At 38.7% G+C, this 26532-nt stretch overlaps 1 protein-coding gene across 1 annotated transcript in view; it reads left to right on the forward strand.

The window, feature by feature from the left end:
• The window catches only part of ROBO2 (roundabout guidance receptor 2), a 583446-nt gene that overhangs the window by 442375 nt on the left and 114539 nt on the right, over positions 1-26532 (forward strand). Inside the window, exons 8-12 of the mRNA XM_067543334.1 lie at positions 6263-6387; positions 12488-12659; positions 18483-18688; positions 23877-23958; positions 24705-24870. Of these exons, the coding sequence (XP_067399435.1) occupies positions 6263-6387; positions 12488-12659; positions 18483-18688; positions 23877-23958; positions 24705-24870 (751 nt within the window). The remainder of the gene's footprint in view (positions 1-6262; positions 6388-12487; positions 12660-18482; positions 18689-23876; positions 23959-24704; positions 24871-26532) is intronic.

Below are 26532 nucleotides of genomic sequence, written 5' to 3' on the forward strand. Positions count from 1 at the left end.
CCTATATATATATTTTCAATATGTAATGGACTCCACCCAATAGGGTATACATTTAGACTCTTACTTGAATTGCCTGACTCCAAATAGAGCTAAAGAAATTACCATTCTTCAGGAAAACACCTCTATGTAGAGATGAGGCTTGTTCTGTGTCATGGCAAGACTCTGACTCAACCTGTATTCTAGAAGAAACAATTTCCAAAGCACCTAGTCATCTACTGACAATATCATGATCTCCCTACCAACAAAATGTGCACCTAAACTCACTGAAATGTTCGTAATGAATGCCATTAGTGCCAGGAGAGTTGGAGAAAGAAGTCCACTGAGGTCTCTACAGATGAAGACCAGGACCTTGAATTGGACCTGCACCTAGACAGACAACCAGTGGAAAGCACACTTATGATATTGTTCTTACCAGACCATCCTGCGCTGCAGCATGTTTTATGAGAAATAATCTCTAGGAGGCCTTCACATATAGTCTTTGATACAGTGCATTTCAATGGATTGTCCTGGATGTGGAGATAGGCATGACCCACTATAATTTGGTGATCTTTTGATGGAAAAGACTGCAATGTTTTGACCAGTCAAAATTTCTGGCTGGTCAGAACTACATCTAGAAGCTCAGGAGTGTTACTCGGCGGCTATGGTATCACTTTGACAGCTAGGTGAACCCCTGACCTCAGCTGAGGGAGTGGTCCAGACCATTTCTTTAGAGTTTCTTGCTGTCAATTAGCAGCACCTCTGTTTTGCCAAGAATGAGCCTGTCTCACCTGCTGTTCTTCTATGTTTCTATTTCACCCAGTTACAGGAGTATCAGGGAAATTCATCCTTGTCACGCATACTAAGAGTCATCTTGTTTTTCAGCATCATCCAATCCCTACTTCCAAAAAAAAAAAAAAGGACTGTTAGGAATAATATTACCTATTAGAAGAACAGGTTTGATCATTGTAGGTGTAGTAAAGGTGAAAAGATTTTAGGAATTAAACTTTCACGCCACTTGCAGACGGTAGACCATAAATTAATAAAGTGCAACTGGAAAAAGGCCTTCTGAATGAATTTGTTTTAGATCTTTCAGCCTGGAGGCACATATGTTCCATCATGAATTAGAGATCTCATCTGGTACACCATTTCCTTTTGAGGTAAACATTGTGTTAATAAATCATTAAAGATTCAGATAAGCTTCTATTTTTTTGAAGTTTAAGCTTTTCCAAAGTATTAGTCATGCTGTATGTCACTGAACATGGATATAAAATAGCTGAAATTATATATTATTAAATCAGTAATTCAGCTTGTGCTCTGCAAATAGTAAGTGAATCCATTTTAGTTATAAATAAGCCCTTTTAATTTTGCTACTGTCACTCTTCTCTTGTGAATGTTATTTTCATAAGGGGGGTCTGATCCAAAGTCCATCAAAATCAATGGAAACTCTCCTATTGGATCAGGGATTATATGTCATCGTGTAATTAAAAACTCTATCAAAGTACGCATAATTAAAAAAATTAATTAGGTTGTCACCATTTGATGCATTGCTTGGTGGACTATGTACAATGAGCTAGGTTGCATAGTAGCTCCTAGTGGATAATTGTGGACATAACCCCCCACACCAGTAATGTTTGTGTTGATTTTATTTCAATTTTAGTTTCCAATAGCAATTATACAGGATATTTTACTACAGAATCTACTTTTAATTAAAATCAAGCATATAATATATAAACTCCAAGGCATATAGTTTGTGGAAGGTGCCAGTGAGGCGGTCATGACAGTACAAGTCCCTTAGGATCATTGATTTCAGTGGGAACTGCAACTACACAGCACCTCTGGGGAGCAGGCTAAAAATTTCATTTTGATATTACGTCCTATAGGGCCACTGCACTCTTTATTTCTATGAAATTATACATTTTACCTTGATGGTTCTCATCAGCTCCCACCTTCTACAATGCATGTTCTGCCACATTTCTAATTAGGAGACTAGCGTTTCGGCTGGGAGAAATGAACTGATTCAGTCAAAGTTTTCTACAGCTGATGCTTTATAAGACCCCTGTGACTCAGCATAACTTTAGAATTTAGTAACACCAATGGTAGAAAAATGAATGGCTTGCAATCCAGCCCAATGGGCTCATTCTGCTATCTAATAGGCTATGAGAAATGCTGAGGAATTCCTTTGAAATGCTTTGCAATATTCATTGCTTCCCCCCTTATTAAGGTTTTTTAACACATAAGCACAGGCTACCTTTTATATACCTTTATTAATATAGCATAAAAGAGCCATTCGCTCAGGCATGAAAAGACATCCAGAAAGACAGGGTGCATCAGAATGCCACCATTAGCATCTTGAGTAACATACTAATGCTCACAGTTGCGGCTTCGCTATCTCCATTTTAATTCACACCGTAGAATACCATCCTGTGCTGTAAAAACAACTCTGAACATGATGAGATTAACCTTAGGGTCCCCCTACCCTCATCTCAAAGCCCACCTCATACATGGCCTGTGCTTTCTATTCATGTTCAACTGTTTGATTTCCATATCATCCTACTCGCCCTCACAAGCTGCTATTAGCATAACAGAGCTTTAGCGTGACATTGATTGAAGCTAGTGCTTGCTGAACGCAGTATCAAAGCATAATTTGCCAGAAATCAAATCTAATTTACTGTGTACTGTATTTAAATTTCTCAAAACACTGTTTCAAAAAATCTGTCCTAGGCCTTTAATCTTAATTGTTCTTTTTTATATTCTTGTCTAGTTCTCTGGAATTCAGGCAATAGACTTTGTTTTAGAGCCATTGTCTTTGACTTGCGAATGTCAATTACTTGAGAGTTTCTGCACTCTATTTACTCTAACTCTGTTAATGTTACAGCTGAAGCAATGAAGGGTAATTGCTTGATGGGCAAAACACTTGCTTTATCACACCACAACAGGTTCTTTTGACAGGTTTTCTAATGCGCTGGGTTTTTAGGTAGTAGCAACTACGTGTTATAGCAGTGCCCACTAGGACTGAAACATTTCAAAGCCTGTTGCAGTTTCTCTGATTAATATTGGTTTTAAGGGTTTATAACCAATGATCAGGACAATGAAGAGGGAGCTGAGAGACCAAGATTCTGTTCCCAGCTCTGCCCCTGGCCTGTTGACTTTAAGCAAGTCGCTTAACTGCTCTGTGCCCCAGTTGCTTAATCTGTAAAATGGGGATGACAATTAATACCCATTTTTGGAAACTGCTTCTATATCTGTGGATGCCAAAGAACCACCTTTCCAATGAGTTAAAAAAAGTCCTAGGGTCATCTCAAAGACCAAGGTAGAACCAGTCCCTGCTTCAGGGTGCACACTGCACTCTGTAAAGGTGTTAGTACTACCACTTTGGTGCCCTGAAAGTGACATTCGATCAGAATTCCTCTTGTGAATGCTAAATTTTATCATCAAGTCTCAATTATGGTTGGCCAGCCTGGCTATGTCAGACAAATCTGTTCTATTATTGTGAGTCATGGGTTTCATCCTCTGAATACCATTAACATCAGAGGGGCCCTATTAACAGAGCTGCACTACCACAGTGCGGTGCACTTGCACAAATTGGGGTACTCTTTGATTTCCTTATAAAGAGTTTAATTACGTCCTGTAGAGATATTTCCCTGTTTAGGGATATTGGAAAAGTAGGGTTTAGTTGTTTTAGAGCTCATAAAAAGCATCTAAAAGTATAGAATAAAATAGCTTAGCCAAAATTTGGCTGGAGTGGATGGTTTTGTGCTCTAATTATGAGTACCAGATGAATGCATAAGTACTATAGGCCAACTCCAGATGTCATGTGATGACAACAAAACCTCATCTTTTATTTATTTATATTTTCAAAGTACATTTCTAGGCCTCATAGTTGCAAAGAAAAGCTAGGAAATGTGAACTGAGTATAATCAATGCAACAGCGTCTGCTTGAGTCTGCAGAAAGCCTGAAATACTTGCTCTGAGGGTGTGAGCAGCCTTATTAATCTCAATGCATTGTCACCTCCAAGATATGATGAGGTAGGGAGCCTTTGCAGTACCATTATGAGACAGGATTCTGTGTCTGGCAGAAGAAGAATAGTGCGGAAGGCCAAGTCCTCCCACCCAAGCAGATACGTCAGCAGCTGGGGTGTAAGTTTAACCCCTGTCTCTAACACTTAGGACCCCTGTCCCTCTTGGAGGGAGACAGACCCTCTGTTGCTTCCTAGGGTTGAGGGATTTCTGCTGATGATAGTCCCCAATACCATTGCCACTGCCTCTGTGGGAGGGCGGGGGATCCCTGTCACCAACACGCCAAGTGTGGGGAGGTGGGAGCTGTGACGCAGTCTTTGTGATATATTGTCCCTTGAACCCTGGGTTGCCTTAATTCAGCCCAGTTTTGAAATATTCACTACAACCACAGGTTCAAATCCCAACTAGGTCTGTCATATCCCTCGCTTTAAATATAGCAGATGGATTGACCTTGAATTTCAGATTAACCTTGAAAAACCTACCTGCTCTATGCAGACATTATGGCACTTTTTCTAAAAGCGGGGTTTTGATTTCCTTGGCTGAACAGTCACTACTACTTCTCCTATGTGGATGTGTTCCGTTTGGTGTTCATCAGGTTGCTGCTCTTGCTACCTCAGAAGTGGCTGCATGAATGTTCATTGGGTGCGAGAAGTATGGTGGGGAGGGAGTCATGCTACAACTAAGGGCTCTAGGAGCTCTAGGCTGAATTGAGAGTCTAAGGGCTGTACACCAAAGCAGTACCATCACTGCCAATACACAGGCCACTCAGAGATGGCTGGTGGAAGCTGAGGGAAAGTTCAAGGCCCCAACCGCAACCTCAACCCCTCCCTCGGCACCCCTTTCAGACAGCTAGCAAAGGCACTAGGAAGATGCATAAACTTCACTCCTCAATAGGATTTGGAAAATGCATGCTGAAGCATGTGAGAGGGAAAGAGAGGCTTCTTGTGCAGCTCTGTACCCTGCACATCAACACAGGAGCTGATCATATTTGTAGTGTGTTTTAGGAGAGACACTTTGGAAATGTAAAGTACTGGGAGCCCAATCATAAAACTCCTAAGGAACAGCAGCTATCATCAAAGTGAGGAGACTTTGCATGTCATGCATTTTAAGTGTCACTTGCTTTATTGCACCATGCTTATCATACCTAAATTCAGCTGCCTTGTCTCCACCCTCCTCCTCTTCTACCTTATCTTCCTCACCTCCCTTCTCCTCAACATCATTTCTCCTTCACTCGTTTCCTCTCCACTCCTCTCTCCAGCCCTCCTCCACTTCCTATGCTTTCTCTTCCCCTGGTCAATTCACACTGCACTTTTCCATTCTCCACTGCCTTCAATTGCTCACCTTTGGCATCATTGCCCCTGCTCTTGGTCTTCCATGTATCCCCTCCCTCACCACCAACTGCATCCCTCCCTGCCAACTGTTACCTCTCCTTGGCATTATAATCATCCCCTTCTCTCTTGTCCTCTATGTCCTCATTTTCTCTCCTGTCTCCTCTTTCTGTTCTGTCTGGGATGCCTGCTCCTTCTCAACAAAGATCACTGCCATCCACAAACATTTAGCTCCTGCTGCCTTCATTTCCTTGCTCTCATTGAAACCTGTATCTCTCTATCTCAGACTGCCACTCCAGCCACTCTCCTTCACAGCTTCCTCTCCTTCCCACACATATTCTGCTCCCACTCGTCCCTAAAGAGCCCTAAGGGAGACATTGGACTTTTCCTCTTCTGCCTTTGTCACTTCCAGACCCCTCCCTTCTCATTCATTTTAAAAAGTGTAATGAGATAGACTGAGATGGATGTTGGGGACGTGCCAGTTCCATACCCTAGGGTGCATGCACCACAGCAAAGTACAATTGTCTCTAGATGTAAGGCACAATGGTGAGCTCTCTAAAGTGCAGATGGTGTGTGAGTATCAGTATTGGTCTAGAAGAGGCTTAAGGACAAGGTTAGAGCATAGCCCACTCCTGCAACATAAAGGGCTGATTGTTGCTCCTCAGCTTTTATTGACATCAAAGCTTCAACAAATATGTATGATTATAACACTTTCCTTCGTACAGCTAATGGAGATCATACATTAGTGTTGATGCTTTCTTTTCTGTCTCTTTTCTTGTATTTACTAATTTTGTATATACTAATTAATGAATCAAGGATTATGTCCTCTGGCATAAAAATGTATCTATATAATGCTACCTTTTCCCTTTGATGTTATACATCCATTCTTTGAGAAATCTCTTTTAATTTTACATTGTGTTTTTTCTCTTACATTGAAGCTCCCCCACAGTTTGTGATAAGACCACGAGATCAGATTGTAGCTCAGGGTCGAACAGTAACCTTTCCCTGTGAAACTAAAGGAAATCCCCAACCTGCTGTTTTTTGGCAAAAGGAAGGCAGCCAGGTGAGTCTAAACACTTCATCTGAATCCAGACTTCTTTTTTTGAAATGGCACATTAGTCAATATTCTAAGCAACTTAATCTACTTACTGTTTTTCACATGCGTTGTGCACCTTACCAAGAGATCTGTTTTATTATATCCCATGACTATCTTTCAATAATGTTGTTGTTATTGAACATTTATATTGTGAAGTGCCTAGAGGCCAATCAGGCTGAGGTCCCTTTGTGCTAAGTGCTGTACAGACATATAGAAAATCCCAGTCTCTACCCCAAAAAAGTTCTCAATCTGAAACAAAAGACAATGTGTTGGGCTAAATATGGATGGGATAAGTGTGGTGTGGAACAAAGGAGACAGGGTAACAAAAATAATAGGATGTATACAATGCTTAACCAATCGGATAGTAATTACAACAGGGTACCTGTGTAATCATTATCAGGTAGTTGTAGATCTCCCTGATTTGCACTTACATGTGCCACAGTGCTTGCAAATGCAAATTTTGAACATGTAATTGTTTGCCTCCATAATACTGGCATACACAATTTCTGAGGCTCATTTTGGAAAAATTTCCCCTGGGTATTTAGTGTCATTATTTTAATGACTGAGTTTCTGACATCACCCTGGCTGCTCTGCGCCAGTACTGACTTCCTTAGCTTTAAATTTGAATGTAATGCTAATACATGTAAATGTAAATTTGAATGTCACAGATAAGTGTTTGTGTAAATTTTCAATGTTGTTGCTTTGCCAATACTAGTTATTTTGGAAGATAGGCTCTGTCTGGATGATTTTCCTTCTGATATGTAAAGTTTGGATATTGCAAACCATGGCCCAGATTCTCTACTACACCTGAGCGATTCTAAGTACAGGAGAGGACAGCATCAGGGGGCCGATTATGGTTACATTCGTGCAAGTAGGGAGTATCTCACCACTTGTGGAATTCTCTGCTGCCCATTTGTGGATAGTTTCTAGTCTTTTTGTGACACCTGAACTATACAAAAGCGCAAGATCTAAACATAGCCTCAAATATTGATATAATTTTTTCCTGGAGTCAACTGGAAATATTTTCATATGTAACCCTTCAGCCAGGTGGTTAATTGCAGTTGGAACGGCCAGATTCAATAGGTTAAGAGGCCATCTTCAACAATAATATAATTGGATTTAGTCTCCACCTAGAATTCTGGGAAAAATAAATCCTCTTTCTGTTGCCCTGAGCAAGCAGAACTTCATCATCACTCCACCCCCAAACACTCAGGTATGTCTTATGGCAGCGTGTAGAGTACATACACTGCACTCCCACCTAGCATTGGGTATATATAGTAGTGTAGACAGCGAGACATGGCTTAGGCAAGTAAAGACACACCAAAACCCTAAGGTATGTACCCAATGTGGCTCTCTTCATGGTGAAGCAGTGCTTCCCCATCTACACTGCTGTTCTTAGCAGTGTAGTGTTCCGCTGCCTATCCATTGCTGGAGCCTTTCCCTACCACAGGGAAAGGGACTGGAAATGGAGAGGTGGAGGCAGCAACAGCGAGGAAAGGCTCTGGCAGCTCCCCACTGCTTCCCCCCTGCCAGAGCCTGTAGCTACACACTATAGTGTGGATGCAGCCTGCTTTTCACTGTGGCATGTCCTACATGCTGCCATCAGTGTAGACAAGGCCTCAGAGTCTATATGCAAAATAAGGGATTCTTTTTATGAGAACATATGTGGGAAATGGGGACATAGACTCTTGGAAAATGCAGCAATACAGTAACATTCAAATAAAGATTAAAGCAATAAGGAAATCTGCAGTAATCCATTGAAATCCCTCCTCACCAGACTCAGTGAATTCCCATTAGCCCTGGGCAAGAATTCTCTAGTCACATCTCCATCCACAACAAACCTCACTCTTGGTTGGGGTCAGTTAATATTAGTAGCCCAGTGTTCACTGCAGATCTGTTTCTGTCCCTGTTGAAGCTGCTTGCCTACTCCCATTTTGAGGTGCCACAAGCTGACCTCACTAAAGTCGCATCAGCTAAGTCACCATTCCTCAGGTCTCTGCCAAGGAGTCTGCTCTGCACGAAGAATGCGAGTTAAGAATGGAGAAAGTCTGTATAACTAGCATAAGCTATCCCGTATCAAAGTTCATCTTTTCATGAGGTCATCTAATCTGTTAGAGTGTGGGCTGGTATGATTCTGCGCAAAGGTGTCCAAAGACATACCTTTATTATCGAACATATTATTTGTGGCCCCAGTCGTGCAGTCAGAAGATCTACATTAGTGGAGCCTTGTAACTGTGCAAAGATGTACTTGCATGAAACCACATTCAAATTAATGGAGCTCTGCACAGGCACAACAGTCCAATTACAGGATCAAGACCAGAGTCAATACCCTGTGCTCTGAAGGTTGTACAGCTGCAGTGTACATTACTGTACCCTTGTTACATTGTTTAAGTCGATTCTTCACGCAATTTGATTAATCTTATTATGCAACGTGTAAGGAACTTCAGGTCTAACCATGAACTACATGGTTCTGATACTTGCAAAGTGCAGTATTGTGGGCCTCACTAAGGAGCAAAATTGTTCCAGGAGGAAAATATAATAGCATTTTGAAATTAAACTAGGAAGTGCTGATGTGCTAGCCTTCTTGTAGAGGGTTTTAATAACATGGTAATGTTTATGTAAAGTGGGCTTATAGTGTCACGCTCGAATCTAATAAAGTGGACATCCATCATGTTGTAATAAAGAGAAGAGCTTCTAATTAAAGTAGGGCATCATTTGCAGGATTAAAGTCATTTAGTGTAATTGAAAAGTGTTAATACTCTATTTTATCCTCTTCCATTGGTATCACTTCAAGGGTAAAAACATTTTAAGGTGAAAATGTGTCTTCTGTCTTTAATTGAATGTTATTACCTACTGATTGTACCATGTTGAAGCTGTTTAATTACAAACCTGGAAAATTAATTACAATATTGAGAACCAGGTCCCGTAGGGTTAGCATGTTCTTTTTTGGCAAATAAATGCAACATAAAAATTGATATCTTCGTTGTTTATAATCAAACCTTGAAACATAGCTCATTGTGATTCATTATACCCACATGTTGTTCTTAATTGAACAACAATGAAGCAACACAGATTAACCAGGTTAATGTTACCATCCTAATGTAAACTTTCCAGATTTTCTAGTGAGACATTGTCCCATTAAATAGCAGACTCTCCACTTATTGTATTTTATCATCAAAATGAAGAGCACAATACTTTGGCCACACCTAAGGTTAACATGCTGACCATAGGGTCACTTTAATCTCTGAGTATTTACTACTTGTCATTTGGGCTTGCAGTGCTTTCTTTCCCGCTCATGGTATGTCTACACCACAGTTAAAATACCGTGTCTGACCTGTGCCAGATGACTCAGGCTCACAGGGCTTGGGCTAAGGGGCTGTTAGTTGGAGTGTAGATGTGTGGGCTTGGTCTGCAGACCAAACTCTGGGACTCTCCCACTTCGCAGGTTCCTAGAGCCAGGGCTGCAGCCCAAGCTTGGACATCTACACTGCAATTAAACAGCCTCTTATCCGAGCCCCATGAGCCAGAGTCAGCTGGTCCGGGCCAGTATAGGCATACCCTTAGACAAGAAACTATCTTCCTTGCAATGCTATTGTTAGTGGTTACTGTAATGTTATGTAGAGCTAGTTAAGCTAGCCCACTCCAGTAATTACAGGGGCTTTTTCATTCTGGACCTGTTTCTCCATCCTGTTTTATTAAGTACAGCCATCTGGAAGGGAGAGGAACAATTCCTTCTGGAGTTATCCTTGTTCCAACTTGTGCATCAGTGGCTCGTCATTTATATTTGGTATCCTTTTCCCCCAAAGCTTGATGGCAGCATTCCAATGAAATTTGGCAGCTCGAGGCAGGGCATTTACTCTTCCTAGTCTCTAACCCCTAAACACTCTGGGAAAAATTCATCCCTGGTGTAACTCTATTATAATCAATGGAGGTAAACCAGAGATGACTGTGGCCCAGCATGTCACCATTAGGCCCGAATGAGCAAAGTTTGTCAGTTGAATCCCTTACATATTTTAAATTCTTTTAAACTTACAGTGCGGTCAATTTATGGCAATTTATAACCCATGGAGTCTGATCCCGAAGGGTGATGATCCTGATCAATTCCCACTGAAGGGTGGAATTCACTGGGGCCCAGTGCCCCTTAGGATTTGTCCCATGCTGAATAATTAAAGAAGGAGAGTGACACAAAATTAAAAACAAATATTTTGAATGCAATGGTGAAAGTTATTATAAACCCTGATTTGAGTTTAGTAGGGATTAGGGGCCTGATCCTGCACAGCCTTGTATTTTGTATTGTCTTCTAAAAATCCACAAGATGAGGGGCTGCAAAACTCTGCCAAATCAAAATTCTCAGTTCACTCACACAAGTGGGCTTTTATGCCCATTCTTCATTCAGCGCTTGGCTACACCATGGCGCCTTGATCAGTATAACTATTCCAGTAAGCCCTCTAATGTAGACACAGCATAAGCCTGCAGAAGGACTTCTCCTGGCATAGGTACGGCACCTCCCTGAATGACATCAGGTAAGCCAACAGAAGCATTCTTCTTTTGGCACCATTGCATCTACACTGGGGGGTTTTGCTGGCAAAGCCACGTCAGTTAAGGGATACAATTTTTTCCAGAGCCACTGAGCATTAGCCTAACTTTGCTCTCATGGAAGTCAGTGGTAAAACTCCCATTGGCTCTATTTGGAACAGTGTTAGTCAACACTCAACACTTTTGCAAATCCCATCATACCTGTTTAGACTTTCAGCTTAGTACCAGAAGGCAAACTTCAAAATGATAACTTAACTTTTTCAAACGCCCATTATTAGAAAGCCAAACAAAACTACCTTACCCTAGAGTAATGATCAATAGCTCACAGTAATGTTGCTGCAGTGTTTGGGTATGTCACAGAGGTTAACAACTGGTTCAGTTCTTGTTTTACTTAAACTATATCATACAGTCATAAGTCATGGTTCCATAAATCTTATAGATTTAGTTAATTCAGACAGTTTTCCTGTTTATGTACTAACTTCTCATCATAACTCCTAAACCCTCCCCTCGGCTCTTCTTTTTCATCCTCCCCATCCCCCCAACAGTTTCACTAACCTCTCTTTCCCCAAGGGTTGTCTGTCGCTCTTCCCACCCTTCTTTCCTCACATTAAGACCATTGTCAAATGTTATCACTTTTCCCTCTAAAATTTGCCCCCTGGTTCCTGCCTTGGTTATCTTTTTGTGTTGATTTCTGAATCCTCCTCCAATCTAGTTTCCCCAATTCTCAACTCTCCCCTGCCAGTCTATTAAAAGAGCTTCAGCTAAAATAATCCCCCTCCCCTACAATTCTAAAGTGTCACCCTGTCCTTAAAACTATTGACTTCCTGCTAATTTTCATCTCAAAATATTTATACTCCATGTCCTCACCTTCAAGTTTCCATTCTGCTCTGTCTCTTGTCTACACTCAGTTTTCATTTACTTCTACTTCTCCTTTCATCTCCCATGCTTTGCCAACCTCTATTTCTTTATGATCCTTTTGTAACCTTCACCACGTCTGCTTTTCTGCGTTATTCATGCTTCCCCTTCCCCTCCCTCCATTGCCAAGAACAGTATTCATTGCCAAACAATTTCAATCTCCTCTTTCAGATTTCTACTCATAACTCATTCCTTTTAAGTTGCTTTCTAACATGCACTCTATGGTTACCTCCTCCTGGTCTAACACCCAACTATGTATGTTATTAAAATAAAATTCAGAGTTATCAAGGTACATATAAAACAAATTCAGAACTAATGAGATACATATGAAACAAACAAATCACCCGCATGTATTTATTGAAATCGTTCTCCACACCTCAATCCCTATCAGCAACACAATTGTCTGTTGTCATTTTTCAATGGTAACTGTGTCTAATTTAAAGTGCAAGCTTCCCAAACGTTGATTTATTATGTGCCTATAAAGCCCCATGCACACCTATGATACTATATAAATAGTAGTGGGCTTTTATTTGTGTTTATACATAATGCTTGTATAGAAAATTATTGTGCTCTTGACTTGTATTTTGCACTGATGTGATTTGAATTATCTCTACAGAATCTACTCTTTCCAAACCAGCCTCTCCAACCCAACAGTAGGTATTCAGTAACACCAACAGGTGACCTCACTATTACCAACATTCAACGATCTGATGCAGGCTACTACATCTGTCAGGCACTGACAGTTGCTGGAAGCATTTTAGCAAAAGCTCAACTGGAAGTTACTGATGGTGATAAATCATGTCTATTGCTTTTTTTTTTTTTTTTTTTTTTTTTTTTTACCAAAGGCTCTGAAGAATTAAAATATAACTTGTAAATATAAACACGTCAGTTTATGTAATTCATAACTGCAAACATATAGGTTTCTACAAATTATGAATAATACAAAAAGGACCTCAGTGCAGAGTCTTCTACATTAACACAGAAACGTGGGATGCAGGTTTGCCCATTATATGAAGTTTTGAACCTCTTTAAAACAATTAATCAAAAAGGAGGGATACACCAGCTCAGAATATGATTAGTGTTAAGGGACACTGTTCAATACACTGGAACTGAAATCTAAGCTGCCTGTATTCTAACGCAGAATGAGCAATGGATGGTTTTGTGGCTAAAGAGCTGAATAGCAATTCAGGAATAGTAGATTCAATTCCCAGCTCTGCAACAGATTTCTTGTGTTACCTTAGGAAAGTCACTTAGGGACATGTCGTTAGTTCATGTAACTTGGCATAACTCTGTTTAAATCAATGGAGCTATGTCTATTTACATCAGCTGAGGACCCTGGCTCTTAGTCTCCCGGTGTCCCAAATCCCCATTTGTAAATAGGGGACTGTAATACCGCCTTACCCTCACAAGAGTGTTTTAAGGATAATTAATGTTTGTGATGCACTCAGATACTGCAGTGATGGAAGACAGACAGATTGACTAATACTATAACACACAGTGACTTGTCACTAGCCATTTCAACATTTTGTTTTAGAAAAATACTTTAAATGCGTTCTTGCCTACGTAGCACCATATATCCCCCTCCATTTAATTCCATGAATCCAGTTGACATCAGTGTGAGTTCTGTTCATGGATCTAGGGCAGAATACATTCTTTATATTACTAGAGAAAATGGGGCTGAAATTCCTATTTGCCTAGCAGATCATCACATTCCCAGAACTTATTATTCCCTATCTTAACTGACTCATTAAATATCTCCTGACAGACTTTGATGAATTTTTACTGTTAACACTGTTGTTATATGCACAGATCCACTATTACAGCTCCCTCAGAGACCTGCTTACATCATGAAAGTTTGAAAAGATGTCTAATTCTGAACAATCTGGCTTTTCACAAAAGCATATTCATCACGAGTGACAGGTAGAGAGGTTCAGACACACACTATAGAGGTTTGAGCGTGAATTTGATGCCTTTTTTTGTTGTTGTTTTCCAAAAGCTGTCTATATTTTTATGACAAGGAAAGATAATTTCTTTCTTATCCTTGCATCTTTACAAGCACACACTGCATTTCCTTAAAGTAGTTTCTAGGAGATTAAAGCCTAACCTTCGCTCTGTGACCTCTTTAAGTCTTCCCTTTCTCTTACTCTCTATGACAAAATGATGCATTTTCATACAATTCAAATTTACATGTAGATTAAAAGGTCATTTAAAATTAATGGAAAGGCAGTATTTTTTAATATCTGTCCATGGCGCTGCCTGATTCAATGCCATGGCTGTGATTGGAATAAATAGAACACACAAACATTGGCTGATAGGACATTGAGCTGTTAATGGTTGCACCTGCTGTTGTTGCAGAGATTTACTGCAACAGGGGCCGAAAGGAGCAAGTCAGGTTCAAGGGTATCAGTGATGAGAAATTCTTCCTTTAGACAGACAAGGCCTCTGGTTTGGTCCATTTTAATCTTTATTTATTTCTGTTTATGAAAAAAGAAATCATAATTGACCTCTTCTGAATCTGCATCAGCTTATACAGCCAGTCAACAGAAAAGCTCATTACCGTGTCCATTCCAAAAAGCAAACTCAGCTTGAACTAATTACATTCAAAAGTATTTAACATTCTACATTCCTTAAGAAAATATTCAGTGGTGATTATATGACTAAAGGAATGAAAAACCTGCATTCCTCAAGTATTTCCCAGAACCTGAGAGTCAGGACAGTCAATCGAATATAGTATAAGATTATTTTATAGAAATATGAATTCATTGTTGAGTTGAGGGGTGGATGAGGGTCATGAGGAAGGTACCACTATCACAGATAATTTTTGACATTGCCTTTAGTTAATGAATTAATCATAAATAGCTAAATATTCTCTGTCAGCTGATGCTGAGTATAGGTTATAGAAATTAGTGACTTTATCAGTAGAGAAATCTAATTTCAGGGTTTAAAAATATATTAAAATATAAATATTGCAAATATTAGCCATATATTTAAGCATTAGCTTTCCAGTTTTTGGCTGGTGATTTCAGTTTTACTACATAGCCCAGAATTTTTCTGTTTGGTTAATGATTTAATAATAGTGTCAAGCCATCATTTTCATTTTGAACACATTTTTGTTTGATCCCAGAGTAATTTGGATTCAATTGAAATTCCAATACAGAATGAAAACATATATCATGTGCAGAAAAACAAGTGCTTAATTATACCATATATAGCAGTGTTTCAGTTGTTACATTTTTGCACTTAGAAGTCTTCACTAGAAATATTTTTAACTCAAGTGTTCATATGAGAAGAGATTACTAGCTGTGATGAAATGTGCTGAGTTGAGTGATAATTTTGCTGATTATGGACTGTGCTAAGAGCCTTCAATATATTTGAAATTCAAATCTTGTACTATCTTGAAAGATCATCACATAAATCCAGTGTCTAACTCACATCTGGAAAAGTAACATCATTTTTTAAAAAAATGAGACAGTCTTTGCAATCTTTTCAAAAGCAAAAGAAAGCATGCGGCTTTCATTCTTATAACAACAGGTCATGCAAATAAACTAAAAGCTACCATCTAACTGTGTCTCTCTGTGTGATAGAGAGAGAATAATTCACAATTAGTAATTTATTCCATAAATTTAGCCTATTTTTCTGTGCACGGAATATACAGAAGTAAATCTCAATTTCCTCCATTCTATTTATTATTCATATTTATTGATTGAACTTTTTGCCCACTGTGTATTTTTTTAACTCTATGGATTGGTCATTAATAGTTCACTGTGAGTATTCAGCTCTCACTGCTTGAAATTCAAGTTGTATTGCTTAGTTTGTGACGGGTCAGATAAGGCCTATGATATTGTTTCCATCACTAGATTACATGCGTATGTGATCCTTGCAGATATTCGTTTTAAATTCCGTTTCCATGAATGCATGCGCATATGACTTTGAAGATACTTTCTGTGATTGTCATACCTGTAGAGCTCAATTTCACAAATGTTTGGAGAAAATGAACAAAAAAGGGTTTGTGCTTGGACAAAAAGGATTCACTTCAAAATTAGAGCAACAATTCATGGACTTTTTACAGTATTTGTGCATATTTAAGCTAGCCCCTCATACATATACAAACATATTTCCAAAAGCTCTGATTCTTGATTCACTGAGAGACCTATATCTTGGGAATCATGTTTATATATTTATATAACTGACAAAACCAGGAAAATTTAAAAACATTTTATAGAAGATTTACAAGACAATACAGTTGTTCACAGATCACTGGAAACCCAAAGTGTTCATTTAACCTTTAGCCTTAGTGTCATAGAAACCTGTAGTAGTCTTTCACCCATAACACCCTTGAAAATGAAGATACCTTCTGGCCAGGAGACTTTCAATTACGTTATTGATCAAACCCATTTAAAGGATTATGAGCTACTCATTTGGACAGTAAAAAAACTAATTAGATGCCAAAGAGCAATGTCTAAAAAACAATAGGCTTTTAAAATACCTATATTGCTGCCCATAAAAAGGCAATGAGTTGCTACAAATAACTAAAGATGTATAGTTATCAACTTAAGCAATTATATGTTTTCATTCTTAAATCTATACCTACTCACCTAGAAAACTGAAGATTCATTGCTCTGCATTAAATGTAAATGAAAACTTATGTGGCCTACTTGTCACCTGAATATACTTTTGCTGTAGGTACTTTGATGGGCCGTACACGTATTACAGCATAAAATTGAGATCAAGTTTTTATTACTTAAAATAACTAGGCTGTATTCTCTCATCAACACTTGTGTGTAACTCTACTTAACCCTAATGAGGTGTAAACATGTGTTTTGAGCTGAAAATATATCCAGTTCAGAATTTCCAAGGCAGTTTTCATTTCCTGTGACAAATGTTGTAAATTAGCTTTCAATGCACTTTCAATTTCCTTAAATTTGTTGAAATCACAACCCAAGATATTATTACAGCCGGTAGATTCAGCAGCATTATTTCACATATAAAGAGACGGATTTAGGGTGGTGGCAATGTTATAGTTCCAAAAACAAACATTTTGAATAGAAAACCAAGTGCTTACATCAGCCCTCCTCTTTCCTATATATTAAATGGTATAATGAGAGTTCTTTGGAGACTTGCCTGTGCTGTGTGTGGGCTCATGTCTTGAACAGCTCAAACAGAATGCAAACCACATTGCTTTAAGACACACTTTACTTTGTTTTGGTTTCATTCAGAGTCATGTACTGTATGTTAAGTACATTGGGCCAAACCCTCAGCTTGTGTAAACTGATGCAACTTATTCTGACATCAGTGGAGCTATGCGAACCTACATTAGCTGAAGAGCATGCCCTGTATATCAAAATATTTTCATTCAGATGCCAAACATGCTGTTCAGAGATTTAAACTTATAACAGTGTGGAAGCTAAACATCTGAGAACTGTTTCTCAATTCTGTTAAACTGGTGTTATGCTGAGGTAACTCTATTGACATCAAAGAAGAATCCTGCTCCTTGTTTATAATCTAATATTTTACTCTCTTTTTTGCAAAAACAAGTCTTATAGAAACAACAGAGCTATGTTTTTCTGCTTCACAGATGGCACAGGCAATAGGTTCAACATCAGAATTATTTATGAAATTTTTTTTCCAAGAAAAGTTAACATGAGCATTTACCTCATCTTCAGGACATCCCACTGGTATCCCACCAGAATAAGACTCAGATGCAGCCAAACGCTCACTAGTTACAGAATTTTTGATGAAATATTTCAAGCATGCAAATATAAAATATTAGGAGAAAAATAAGAGGTTATGGTTTAAAAGGTGATGAAATGATTTGTTAAGTAAAAGTTAGCTTGATTAAATCTGAGCCATTCCCCACTGAAGAAAGTGGTGCAATCAGTTAGATCGCTCAACATTATGGAAAGATTTTGTGTTATTGTTAGATTTTTTTTTTCCTAATGATGAACATTTGCACATTGAATGGGAAACATGATCAAATGCATACTTTTAATTAACAATTTTTGTTGATAGGCATATGCTTGAGTGCTTTCCTGAACCAGGGCCTTAACTTTTAACCAATCCTAAGGTAGGTCTATATTGCAATAAAATACCCGCCTCTGACCCGTGTCTGCTGATTCGTGCTCGCGGGGCTCAGGCGGCAGAGCTGTAGACAGCTGGGCTCAGACTGGAGCCTGGGCTCCGGGACATTCCCTCCTTCTGGGGTCCCAGAGTTCAGGTTCCCACCCAAGCCTGGATGTCCATGCTGTGGTTTACAGCCTCACAGCTCAAGTCCTGTGAGTCTGAGTTGGCTAACGTGGGCCAGGTCTGAGTGTTTTATTGTGGTGTAGACATGCACTTCCTCAAATAAGTGTGATAACTTTTTCAATGTTTGTTAATCACAAACTCACATCTAAGTGCTATTTCATTGTAGCTAAACACAACCCTTTTAAATATGACAGTCCAACATCTCAGTTGTTGCATGCATAATGAGCATTACAAAAATGAGTGTTTTCAACCTCCCTGGATCTCATATGCGATATTGTTAAAATCTGTACCCCGGTATACCAAATACTAACTGCTGAACATGATTTTAAAAAGTAGAGAGATTCAGTAATTGTTGTGTTGTCATTTAGTTTTGACAGATAGACCTCCACCCATCATTCTCCAAGGTCCAGCCAATCAGACGTTGGCAGTAGATGGGACAGCTTTGCTGAAGTGTAAGGCCACCGGTGACCCACTTCCTCTTATTAGCTGGTTGAAGGAAGGATTCACATTCCTGGGCAGAGATCCTAGAATATCAATACAAGAGCAGGGGACCCTGCAGATTAAAACTCTACGGGTAAGTACTGATTTGAATTAAACTTTGTTGGGACTGGGTCATTATTGAGCTGGTGAGGAGCAGTCTTTGCCTTCAAAGTTGATGTGTCCCTCCATTTACAATAACATCTTTCACCATCAAGCTTTCGCTGAGCAAAAATCATATCCTACCTCTGCTGGAGAAATGAACAGGGAGATATGATTTACGATCACTGTAGAGGGTTTCAGGCAACACATTGGATTCAGACACAATGTGTTAAAACATAGTATCCACCAGCCGAGGCTGGCCAAGGTGCAATCCATGCAGGGGATGGGAGGCAGGGGATGGGTCACCAGCTCCATCTTGTTTGATCCTGGGTGCCAGTTCATTGAGTGTTGCAAGTTGGAGCAGCCTCATTTGTTCCAGCTGATAATTATCTCCAAGGAGCTGTCACAGCAACCAGGGATTCATAGACTGCAGCTCGTCTTTGGCTACACCCTTCCTTACTACATCCACTACACCAGGTCCTGGAAGAGAAGCTGGCTACCCTGGTTCTGTCCTGTGTGTGCTGAGGTTTCCCCTGCTACCTGGTTAAGGCAGTATTTCATCCTACTTTGGCACAGGGCCTGGTACACTGGCCAGTACAGTTTGGAGGTATCCGAAATTCAGATGCCCTGAATTTAGGCGGGTAGAATTTGGATAAGAAGAAGAGACAAAAGGAAAGGTTGTCAATATTTTGTGAAATTTTATCTGAAATGAAATTCTGGTCTCTTGATCACCTCTTGTCAAACATTTTCTCTCTAAAAATTAAAAATAACATATTTGAAGCATGTTTATTTTGCAAAGAATTAAATTAATAGGACTTTTTTATATATAATTGGGTCCATTCCTGCAGGCATTAATCATGCCTGTTTTCCTTACATATTCAGTTGGTCACAATGAAGTCAATGGCACTACCTGCTTAAATAAAGCAGGATTGTGTTCAAAATCTGCTGGTATAAGAAAGCAAAATTATTTAGGGTTAAAGTGACAAAGTATAGGTTTGTGTGGACACATAGGACCGATTCTGGAATCAGATCTATGTGGTGGATCTAAGTTATGTCAGTTGTAGCGGTTCCAGCAGGTACTGTGTGCTCCAGCCTGCCCCTTCCCTACTTGGGAATGCCCTCTATGGGAAGTGTCAGGAACAGGTGGCATGGGATAATCTCTGGTGGGGAGTAATCCTTAGTTGTTCCTTTAGGGCAGTTTTCTGCTGCGGTGCAGATCAGGGATGGAAAATTGATTCTATGATATATCTATACTCACATACGGAGTGGTTGCCATTCAAAAGGCAACATTTACTAACAATTTAACACATTGGTATCTGAGATAACACTGTTTTGTCTTATTTAGAATACAAGGGAAATCTGGAGTATCACAGATGCCACAGTGCTGAATCTTGTTGGCAAATGTTATTTTTCTAATTAAAACCATTGTATAGATGTATGTATTTATATATAATATATAAGGTATAGAGATACTCATTATAGATATCAAAATCTATATTAAATACAGTAAAATTCAGAAAGGTAAATATAGTTATATTAATCATTGACTGTTTACAAATAATTTTAGGAAATATTTAATTTCATCAACACTAATACTTGCACTTCGTTTTATCAGGAAAAAAAAAAGACAGTCAGCAGAACTATAAAGGACAAGAAATGAGCAACAGTTTAGTTTTCTGCCAACATCTCATCAGTGATTGTAAATGAATTGTTAACCTCCTTGGAACAAAATGGAATTTATTTTAAAAATTATGTTAGCTTTCCTTGGATAAACAATTTATCCTCCCTCTCTGGGCTAAAGGCAGGCTTGGGCCATGAAGGTTAATGCATTTTTACTGTAGAGCTGGATTAAAGAGTGCGGTTGAATAGTCAAGATTCCCCAGTAGTGTTAGAAAGCATCAATTAAAGGTGGAAGCTTGGTGATTTCAAACAAACTTTCAGAACACTGATGATGGGCTTTTGTGGAGTGTCCATGAGGCAGAAGCTCATGGGATGCCTGCATGCATGCAGTTATGCAAACAATAAAATACATGTTGAATCGTGGCAGCACATTAATGTCTTTTTTAGAGGCACATGGTCTATAAAGGAGAAAAGAAATAGTGGTAGGGGAAAGGAAAATCCAGCATTAAGTGTGACTTTAAAAGACAAGGAACTTTTATTCATACTTGAGTGGCTCATTCTTTAATATGCATTTTCCTTAAAGGCTCAGAAAGATACTCTTTAAACTTTCTCAATGCAGTAACATGCATTATTTTAATCAGACACACCAGGAAGAAAGACACAACACCATAAATTGCTTTAAAGTGGAAGCTGCAATTTCTATGAATTAATTTAAACTGGAAGGTTTGACTCTTCCCTTCAGGCTACCACAGCAACAACTAGTCCAGTGCAGATCCAAACTGAAATCGTTTAGGCAGGCCTAAACTCAGTGCAAGCTGCAATTAGCTCCCCCTCACATAACCAACTAATACGGATTTTAGTATCCTTACCAAAATAGTTGTCACTACCTTTATCTCATGCAAGGATTCAATGTATAGCTCAAGGTAGCTCCTTGCTGTACCAGCCATTGGAGCCCACTTGCATCCTGTCATCTAATGGGTATGGTCCTTCTTCTAGGTCCATGCTGCTATTTACTCTGGAGCCCCTACATCACCATGCTCATGCTCCACAGCAACCACACTGGACCCAGGCCAAAGTTGTGACAAACTCTGAATGTGAACCTACACAATCCCCCTATGTGCCAAATATCCAGGTTGTTGAGGAAGTGAAAAATTCCATAGCCAGGTCAACAGTGATGGGAAAATTCTTTCTCTGCTCCAAAAAAGCAGCTTACTTGTTATTTATAGCATAGCCAGAAACCCAGTGTTAACCAGGGAAGGGAAAGCTTAATGGCCATTCATATATTCTGAATTTCAATGGTCTCCCTTCATGCGCTTAAAAGCAGCCAGTTGGCTGCAGACATTGGGAGGGAGTAGCTCATCCACAACCTATGCAGATGTTAGGTTTTGGTCTCTCTGCCAGTGGCATAATCTACCCTTCCCCATGGAACACCTATCTACCATCCAGCCAAGTCCTCCAACACCACTGAGATGGTAGGGAACATTAAAAAATAATGGACTGCCATTGATTGTCTGAGTTTTCTGCTTTTTTGTATTTTAATAGCACAAAAGATTAAAAGGCAAACAATATTATCATACAATTCACTAGGGTATACGTGCAATCTATTCATAATCTGTTTAGATGGTAGTTGATTGCATGGCCTGCAAGAGGTGGAACACCCTCAGCATTCTTTATATATAGTATTTGCCTTCTAAGTATATCTACGGTGTCTAATGTCATACCCCACCTTGCCACAGCAATACACAAATGCAGTTAAGAAACTTTACCTTAAGAAAGAGTTTCCACTACCACATAATGAGGAGTTCCTTTTTCCAGCCAACAGCTCAGAAAACACATAGTAAAACAGTGTAGCAGAAAATGCTCTACCGTTCCCCTTCTTTGCTAATAAGGCTATCTCACATCAAGTGCCTTTGTCTTTCCCTAGCAGCTGCTTCACATTTTAAATATTTTTGCCTGTATCAGAGGGCCTTAAAACTCTTTCTGACTTAAGGCAGCTGCATCTTCTTAAAATTCAGGCCTTGCTTATACAAATCTACTAAACAGTTACATCACTAATTACCTGTCATGCCCTGCCCATAGCAGTAGTATGCTGCAGTGATAATGTGTCAGAAGCAGAAAGTGCCAACACAATTCAAATCTGATAAACTTCAAAAACAATTAAAATATATATCAGCAGATATTGTAAAGAGCATCTTACTGATTTGCCTCACAGCCATCTGGAAAATCAAGCTATGAGCACATTGATTTCAGTTCCAATTTATTATAGTATAGAGCGCACACATACTATTCCCTTACAGTCCAATCATTTTGGATTTAGTCCTATATCTGCTGAGATGTTCCAGTGAAGTCTTCCCACAGTGAATATAATTCTTCTTTCGTATCACCAGAGTCAGCACTCTCCTCATTCGATTTCCATTTCTAGACTAACATGCTTTACACACAGCAGGTTGGGGGCTTCTCAGTATACTGTCGGCCAACTGCGGATTTCCATTGATCGCAGTAGATCTCACCAGAACAATCAGGTCTTATTCACTTCATCCGTTAGCCTTCAAAGTGAGAAATAACAAAATACCAAGGGAAATCAGTCAGTGTAACAGAAAAAATATAAAAAGAAGTGGGGGAAATGTAACTCTGATATTGTCAATGTGATCACAAACAATTTCCCCAAATAAACTGCATATTTGGTAAGATAAAGAGATGATTATTTATGTGAATATAATGCTTTTCATCTCAAAAAATCCAAAAACACTTCACAAACTCCAGACATACAGCACCGTTGAAATGCAACCACTCCTGGTGTGGAAGGCAGCTGCCAGCTCATTAACAAGGTCTCACCACTCTGCATGAAAGTGGAGAGGGGAAGGGGAAGTTTGGCCTAGGACACTGACTTAACCTTAACCTTTAGAAAATGCTGTGCCTGAGGACTTTAATGTCCATACTAACTAGACATGACTGGATTTAAAGTCTCATTTTAAAAGACCCACACATAATAAGCAGTGTAATAATACTTTCTCTACCACAGAAGAATAAAAGGGGATAAGACAACCCTGCTGGGATTGGAAACTGTAAATCAAGGGAGAGATTATGAAATTGAGGCTTAATCGCCTCTGAGAAGTGGAATCTGTACTCATTTCAGAATAATTTAGACGCACTTTAAATTATAATGTCTGTCAAATGTATGTTGTATTATGTTATTACTGGAATTCACCTGGCTCTTTCTTCATATATGAAAAACATTGCTGACATGTTTTAAATTAGCCATTCACAGATTCCCATACCCAGCACCAGTGGCAATAACAATATGAGAATTAGAATAATGGGGGCAAACCAGAGGGGAGAAAAAAAGAGTAAAACGACTAGTAGCAAATAATCTTATTATAGTTCTGTAAAAGTAAGCCACATTTAATGATTATTTGAGAACTGGCTGGTGTCTTTTAGTGATGTACAGTGTAGGCTAAGTCCTTATTATTTTACATTAAAAACATTCAGAAAAAATTGAGAGCGCTGTGCCCCCTGATGTAATGGTTTAGCACAAATGCTCTTAACCATTTTTGTATGTCTAGATATCTGATACTGGCACTTACACATGTGTGGCCACAAGTTCAAGTGGGGAGACATCTTGGAGCGCTGTGCTAGAGGTGACAGGTAAGCCGTAGCAGTGGCTCATTATTCTCCTGGCACATAATGAAAGTGTTGACTGTATTATAGCAATATCCATCGAACAAGAAAATTCCCTATTGTGTTTTTTAAAGGGAACCATGATTGAGACTATTATATTTTAGGTAGAAAGGCTGGACATCTTCACATGCCTTAGCTTTTGACATTATTTTCTCTAAATTTCCATTGATAGCACAACCAATTGAATTAGTATCAAGCTATGTTAGAGTGGTGTATCTAGTCTGAACTGGTGTACCAACAAACGAGGCCCCTAATCCTGTAACTGTTTCCATGCGGGAAGGCCCCTAAGGCCATCACTGAGGTTCCATGTGGGGGTGAAAGTCTACCTGAATGGATCTTTATATAGGATTCGGGGGGTTTCTTGTGCCTTCTATTGACTGAAGTGTTGACATTCCAGTTATTAAAAATAAATTAAATAGACTAGGCTGTCTCCTTCCTCCCCTCCTTTTTCTTTTATTGATGTTGCTTTCTCTGGCTTGTTTTTTTATGAGCAAAAGTTCCTATAAAGACCGACATCCATCATCCAATAACATAAGGCTCAAAATGTAAACCTGACTGACTATGTCTTTATTGTTAAGGTGGGTCAGTAAGCACTGGGGCCATTGTGCTGATTATTATAATTCATTTTTGTGTTTTTTTATCCTTACTCTCCTTTTTTAATCAAATTATGCAGTCAAGAGTAAAAGTTAACTATTTTTATTTACCCTTTACAGAGTCTGGTGGAGCAACAGTCAGTAAAAATTATGATTTGAATGACCTTCCTGGGCCACCATCCAAACCCCAGGTCACTGATGTTACTAAGAACAGTGTCACCTTGTCCTGGCAGCCAGGCACCCCAGGAAGCTTACCAGCTAGTGCATATATCATTGAGGCTTTTAGGTATGTGAAAACTTCCACTTCTAATCTCTTTCCTTTCTAATTTTGTTTTAACTTGAGTTTCAGCTGTGCTTCTGGTATGATGGTACATGTGTGGACATCTGCAAATTCAGTTAACTCACTAAAGGCTTTATCTTTGATGGCATGTAGTTCATTCTTGATCTTCAAGAATTTCTCTTTTTTATTATTAACCATCTGTTTCTAAGTAGAAAGTTTAGACAAGCATTAGACTGTTTCTTCAGGTCAGCGGAAGTATAACTTGACTCTGCGTTCACTCATCTGTTTTTTTTTTTCTTAATTCTGATCATCACTGAGGGTTTCAAATGAGAGTGTTGACATTCAAATTGGACGGTTTGGGAAGAGAGAGTTTAATTAGGGTTGAGCAAACCAGATTTTTAAAAAAGTTAATAGTGGAATTCTCTAAACTTTGAACATGTTGGACTATTTTGTGTTTTTAAAGTAGAATGTAAAAAGAATAAAACCTTTTGAAATTCCAGTATGTTTATGCCATATGAAATAAAATATACAATTTACAAAAACAAATATCTGATCATTTAGGGTTTGATCCTGCAAGTCTGAAGTTGATAAGACTTGAGATGCTGATTTCCTCATAGGTGTGCACAGCATTTTGTAGGATTGAGCCGTTGGGGCCTGATTCAGCAAGTTAATCAGTGGATTACTTGTGTGCTTCAAGTTACAGTCGTGTTTAAGTATCTTCCTGCATCAGGGTCTTAAAGTAACACACATAAAAGAGAAAATATATTTTGCCTTTTAGTTAGCATGGTAGTCCATGGTCGTCTAAAATATGTGGAAGCTCAAAGGGGCACAATGATATCTACTCACCCGTCTACAAAAATATCTACAATTTCTAAATTTTCTAAATGCCATTTCTAAAATATGCAAATAAATGTTTTCAGTAAAAATTATTCTGTGACTTACAATATGTCTTTTGTCTCATGTATGAATTAATTGTTTAAATGAAACAACTGAAACTGATTGAAAATAGTGACCATTTTTAATCACCCCAAATGGAAAAAGATAGAAAACCATACAACTGACAGCTATGAAATCAAATTCTCTCTTTAGCCTTAACTAAGGATGCCCATTTGGCCTTACGTAAGCTACAATGACATCCCACCAATGACTCTAGAAAACATCATATATTCATAGAGAGTTATTTTAAACAATTACACTTGAAATCTCTGTAGATGCAAGATGCTATATTCTGTTTATAGAACAATCTAACTGAAAACTTAAGTACTGGAAAAAGTATTCATACATTTTTCTTCTTTTACAGATGAGGTTTTGAAAGGCTTTGTTGTAATTCTGCATATGGATTTAATTCAAGGAGAACATATTCTTTTAGCAGGACAATTTATTGGCATAATTTACTCTGTAGTATAGAAAGTTCTTCTTTTAACAGGTTTATTCTTTTCAAATATTTGTTCAAGAGAACCCCATTTATTATTCAAATTTACTTTTCTACTTTTCTTATCTGTTCCTTTTCCATAGACTTTTTCCTTTTCCTTATTTTAGTGGGCTATAATGTATTAGCAAAGACTTTCACTTCTGCTGTGCTGAAATATTTTTATGGTACGATTGTTTTGTTTTATAGTGTGGTCTACTCTCTTGATGAATTAACTAAAACCAGCAGAACTGTTTCAT

This window comes from Emydura macquarii, unplaced genomic scaffold (assembly GCF_026122565.2).
Source record: "Emydura macquarii macquarii isolate MOO-44397 ecotype Brisbane River unplaced genomic scaffold, CSIRO-AGI_Emac_v2 contig_75, whole genome shotgun sequence".
Lineage (NCBI taxonomy): Eukaryota > Metazoa > Chordata > Testudines > Chelidae > Emydura > Emydura macquarii.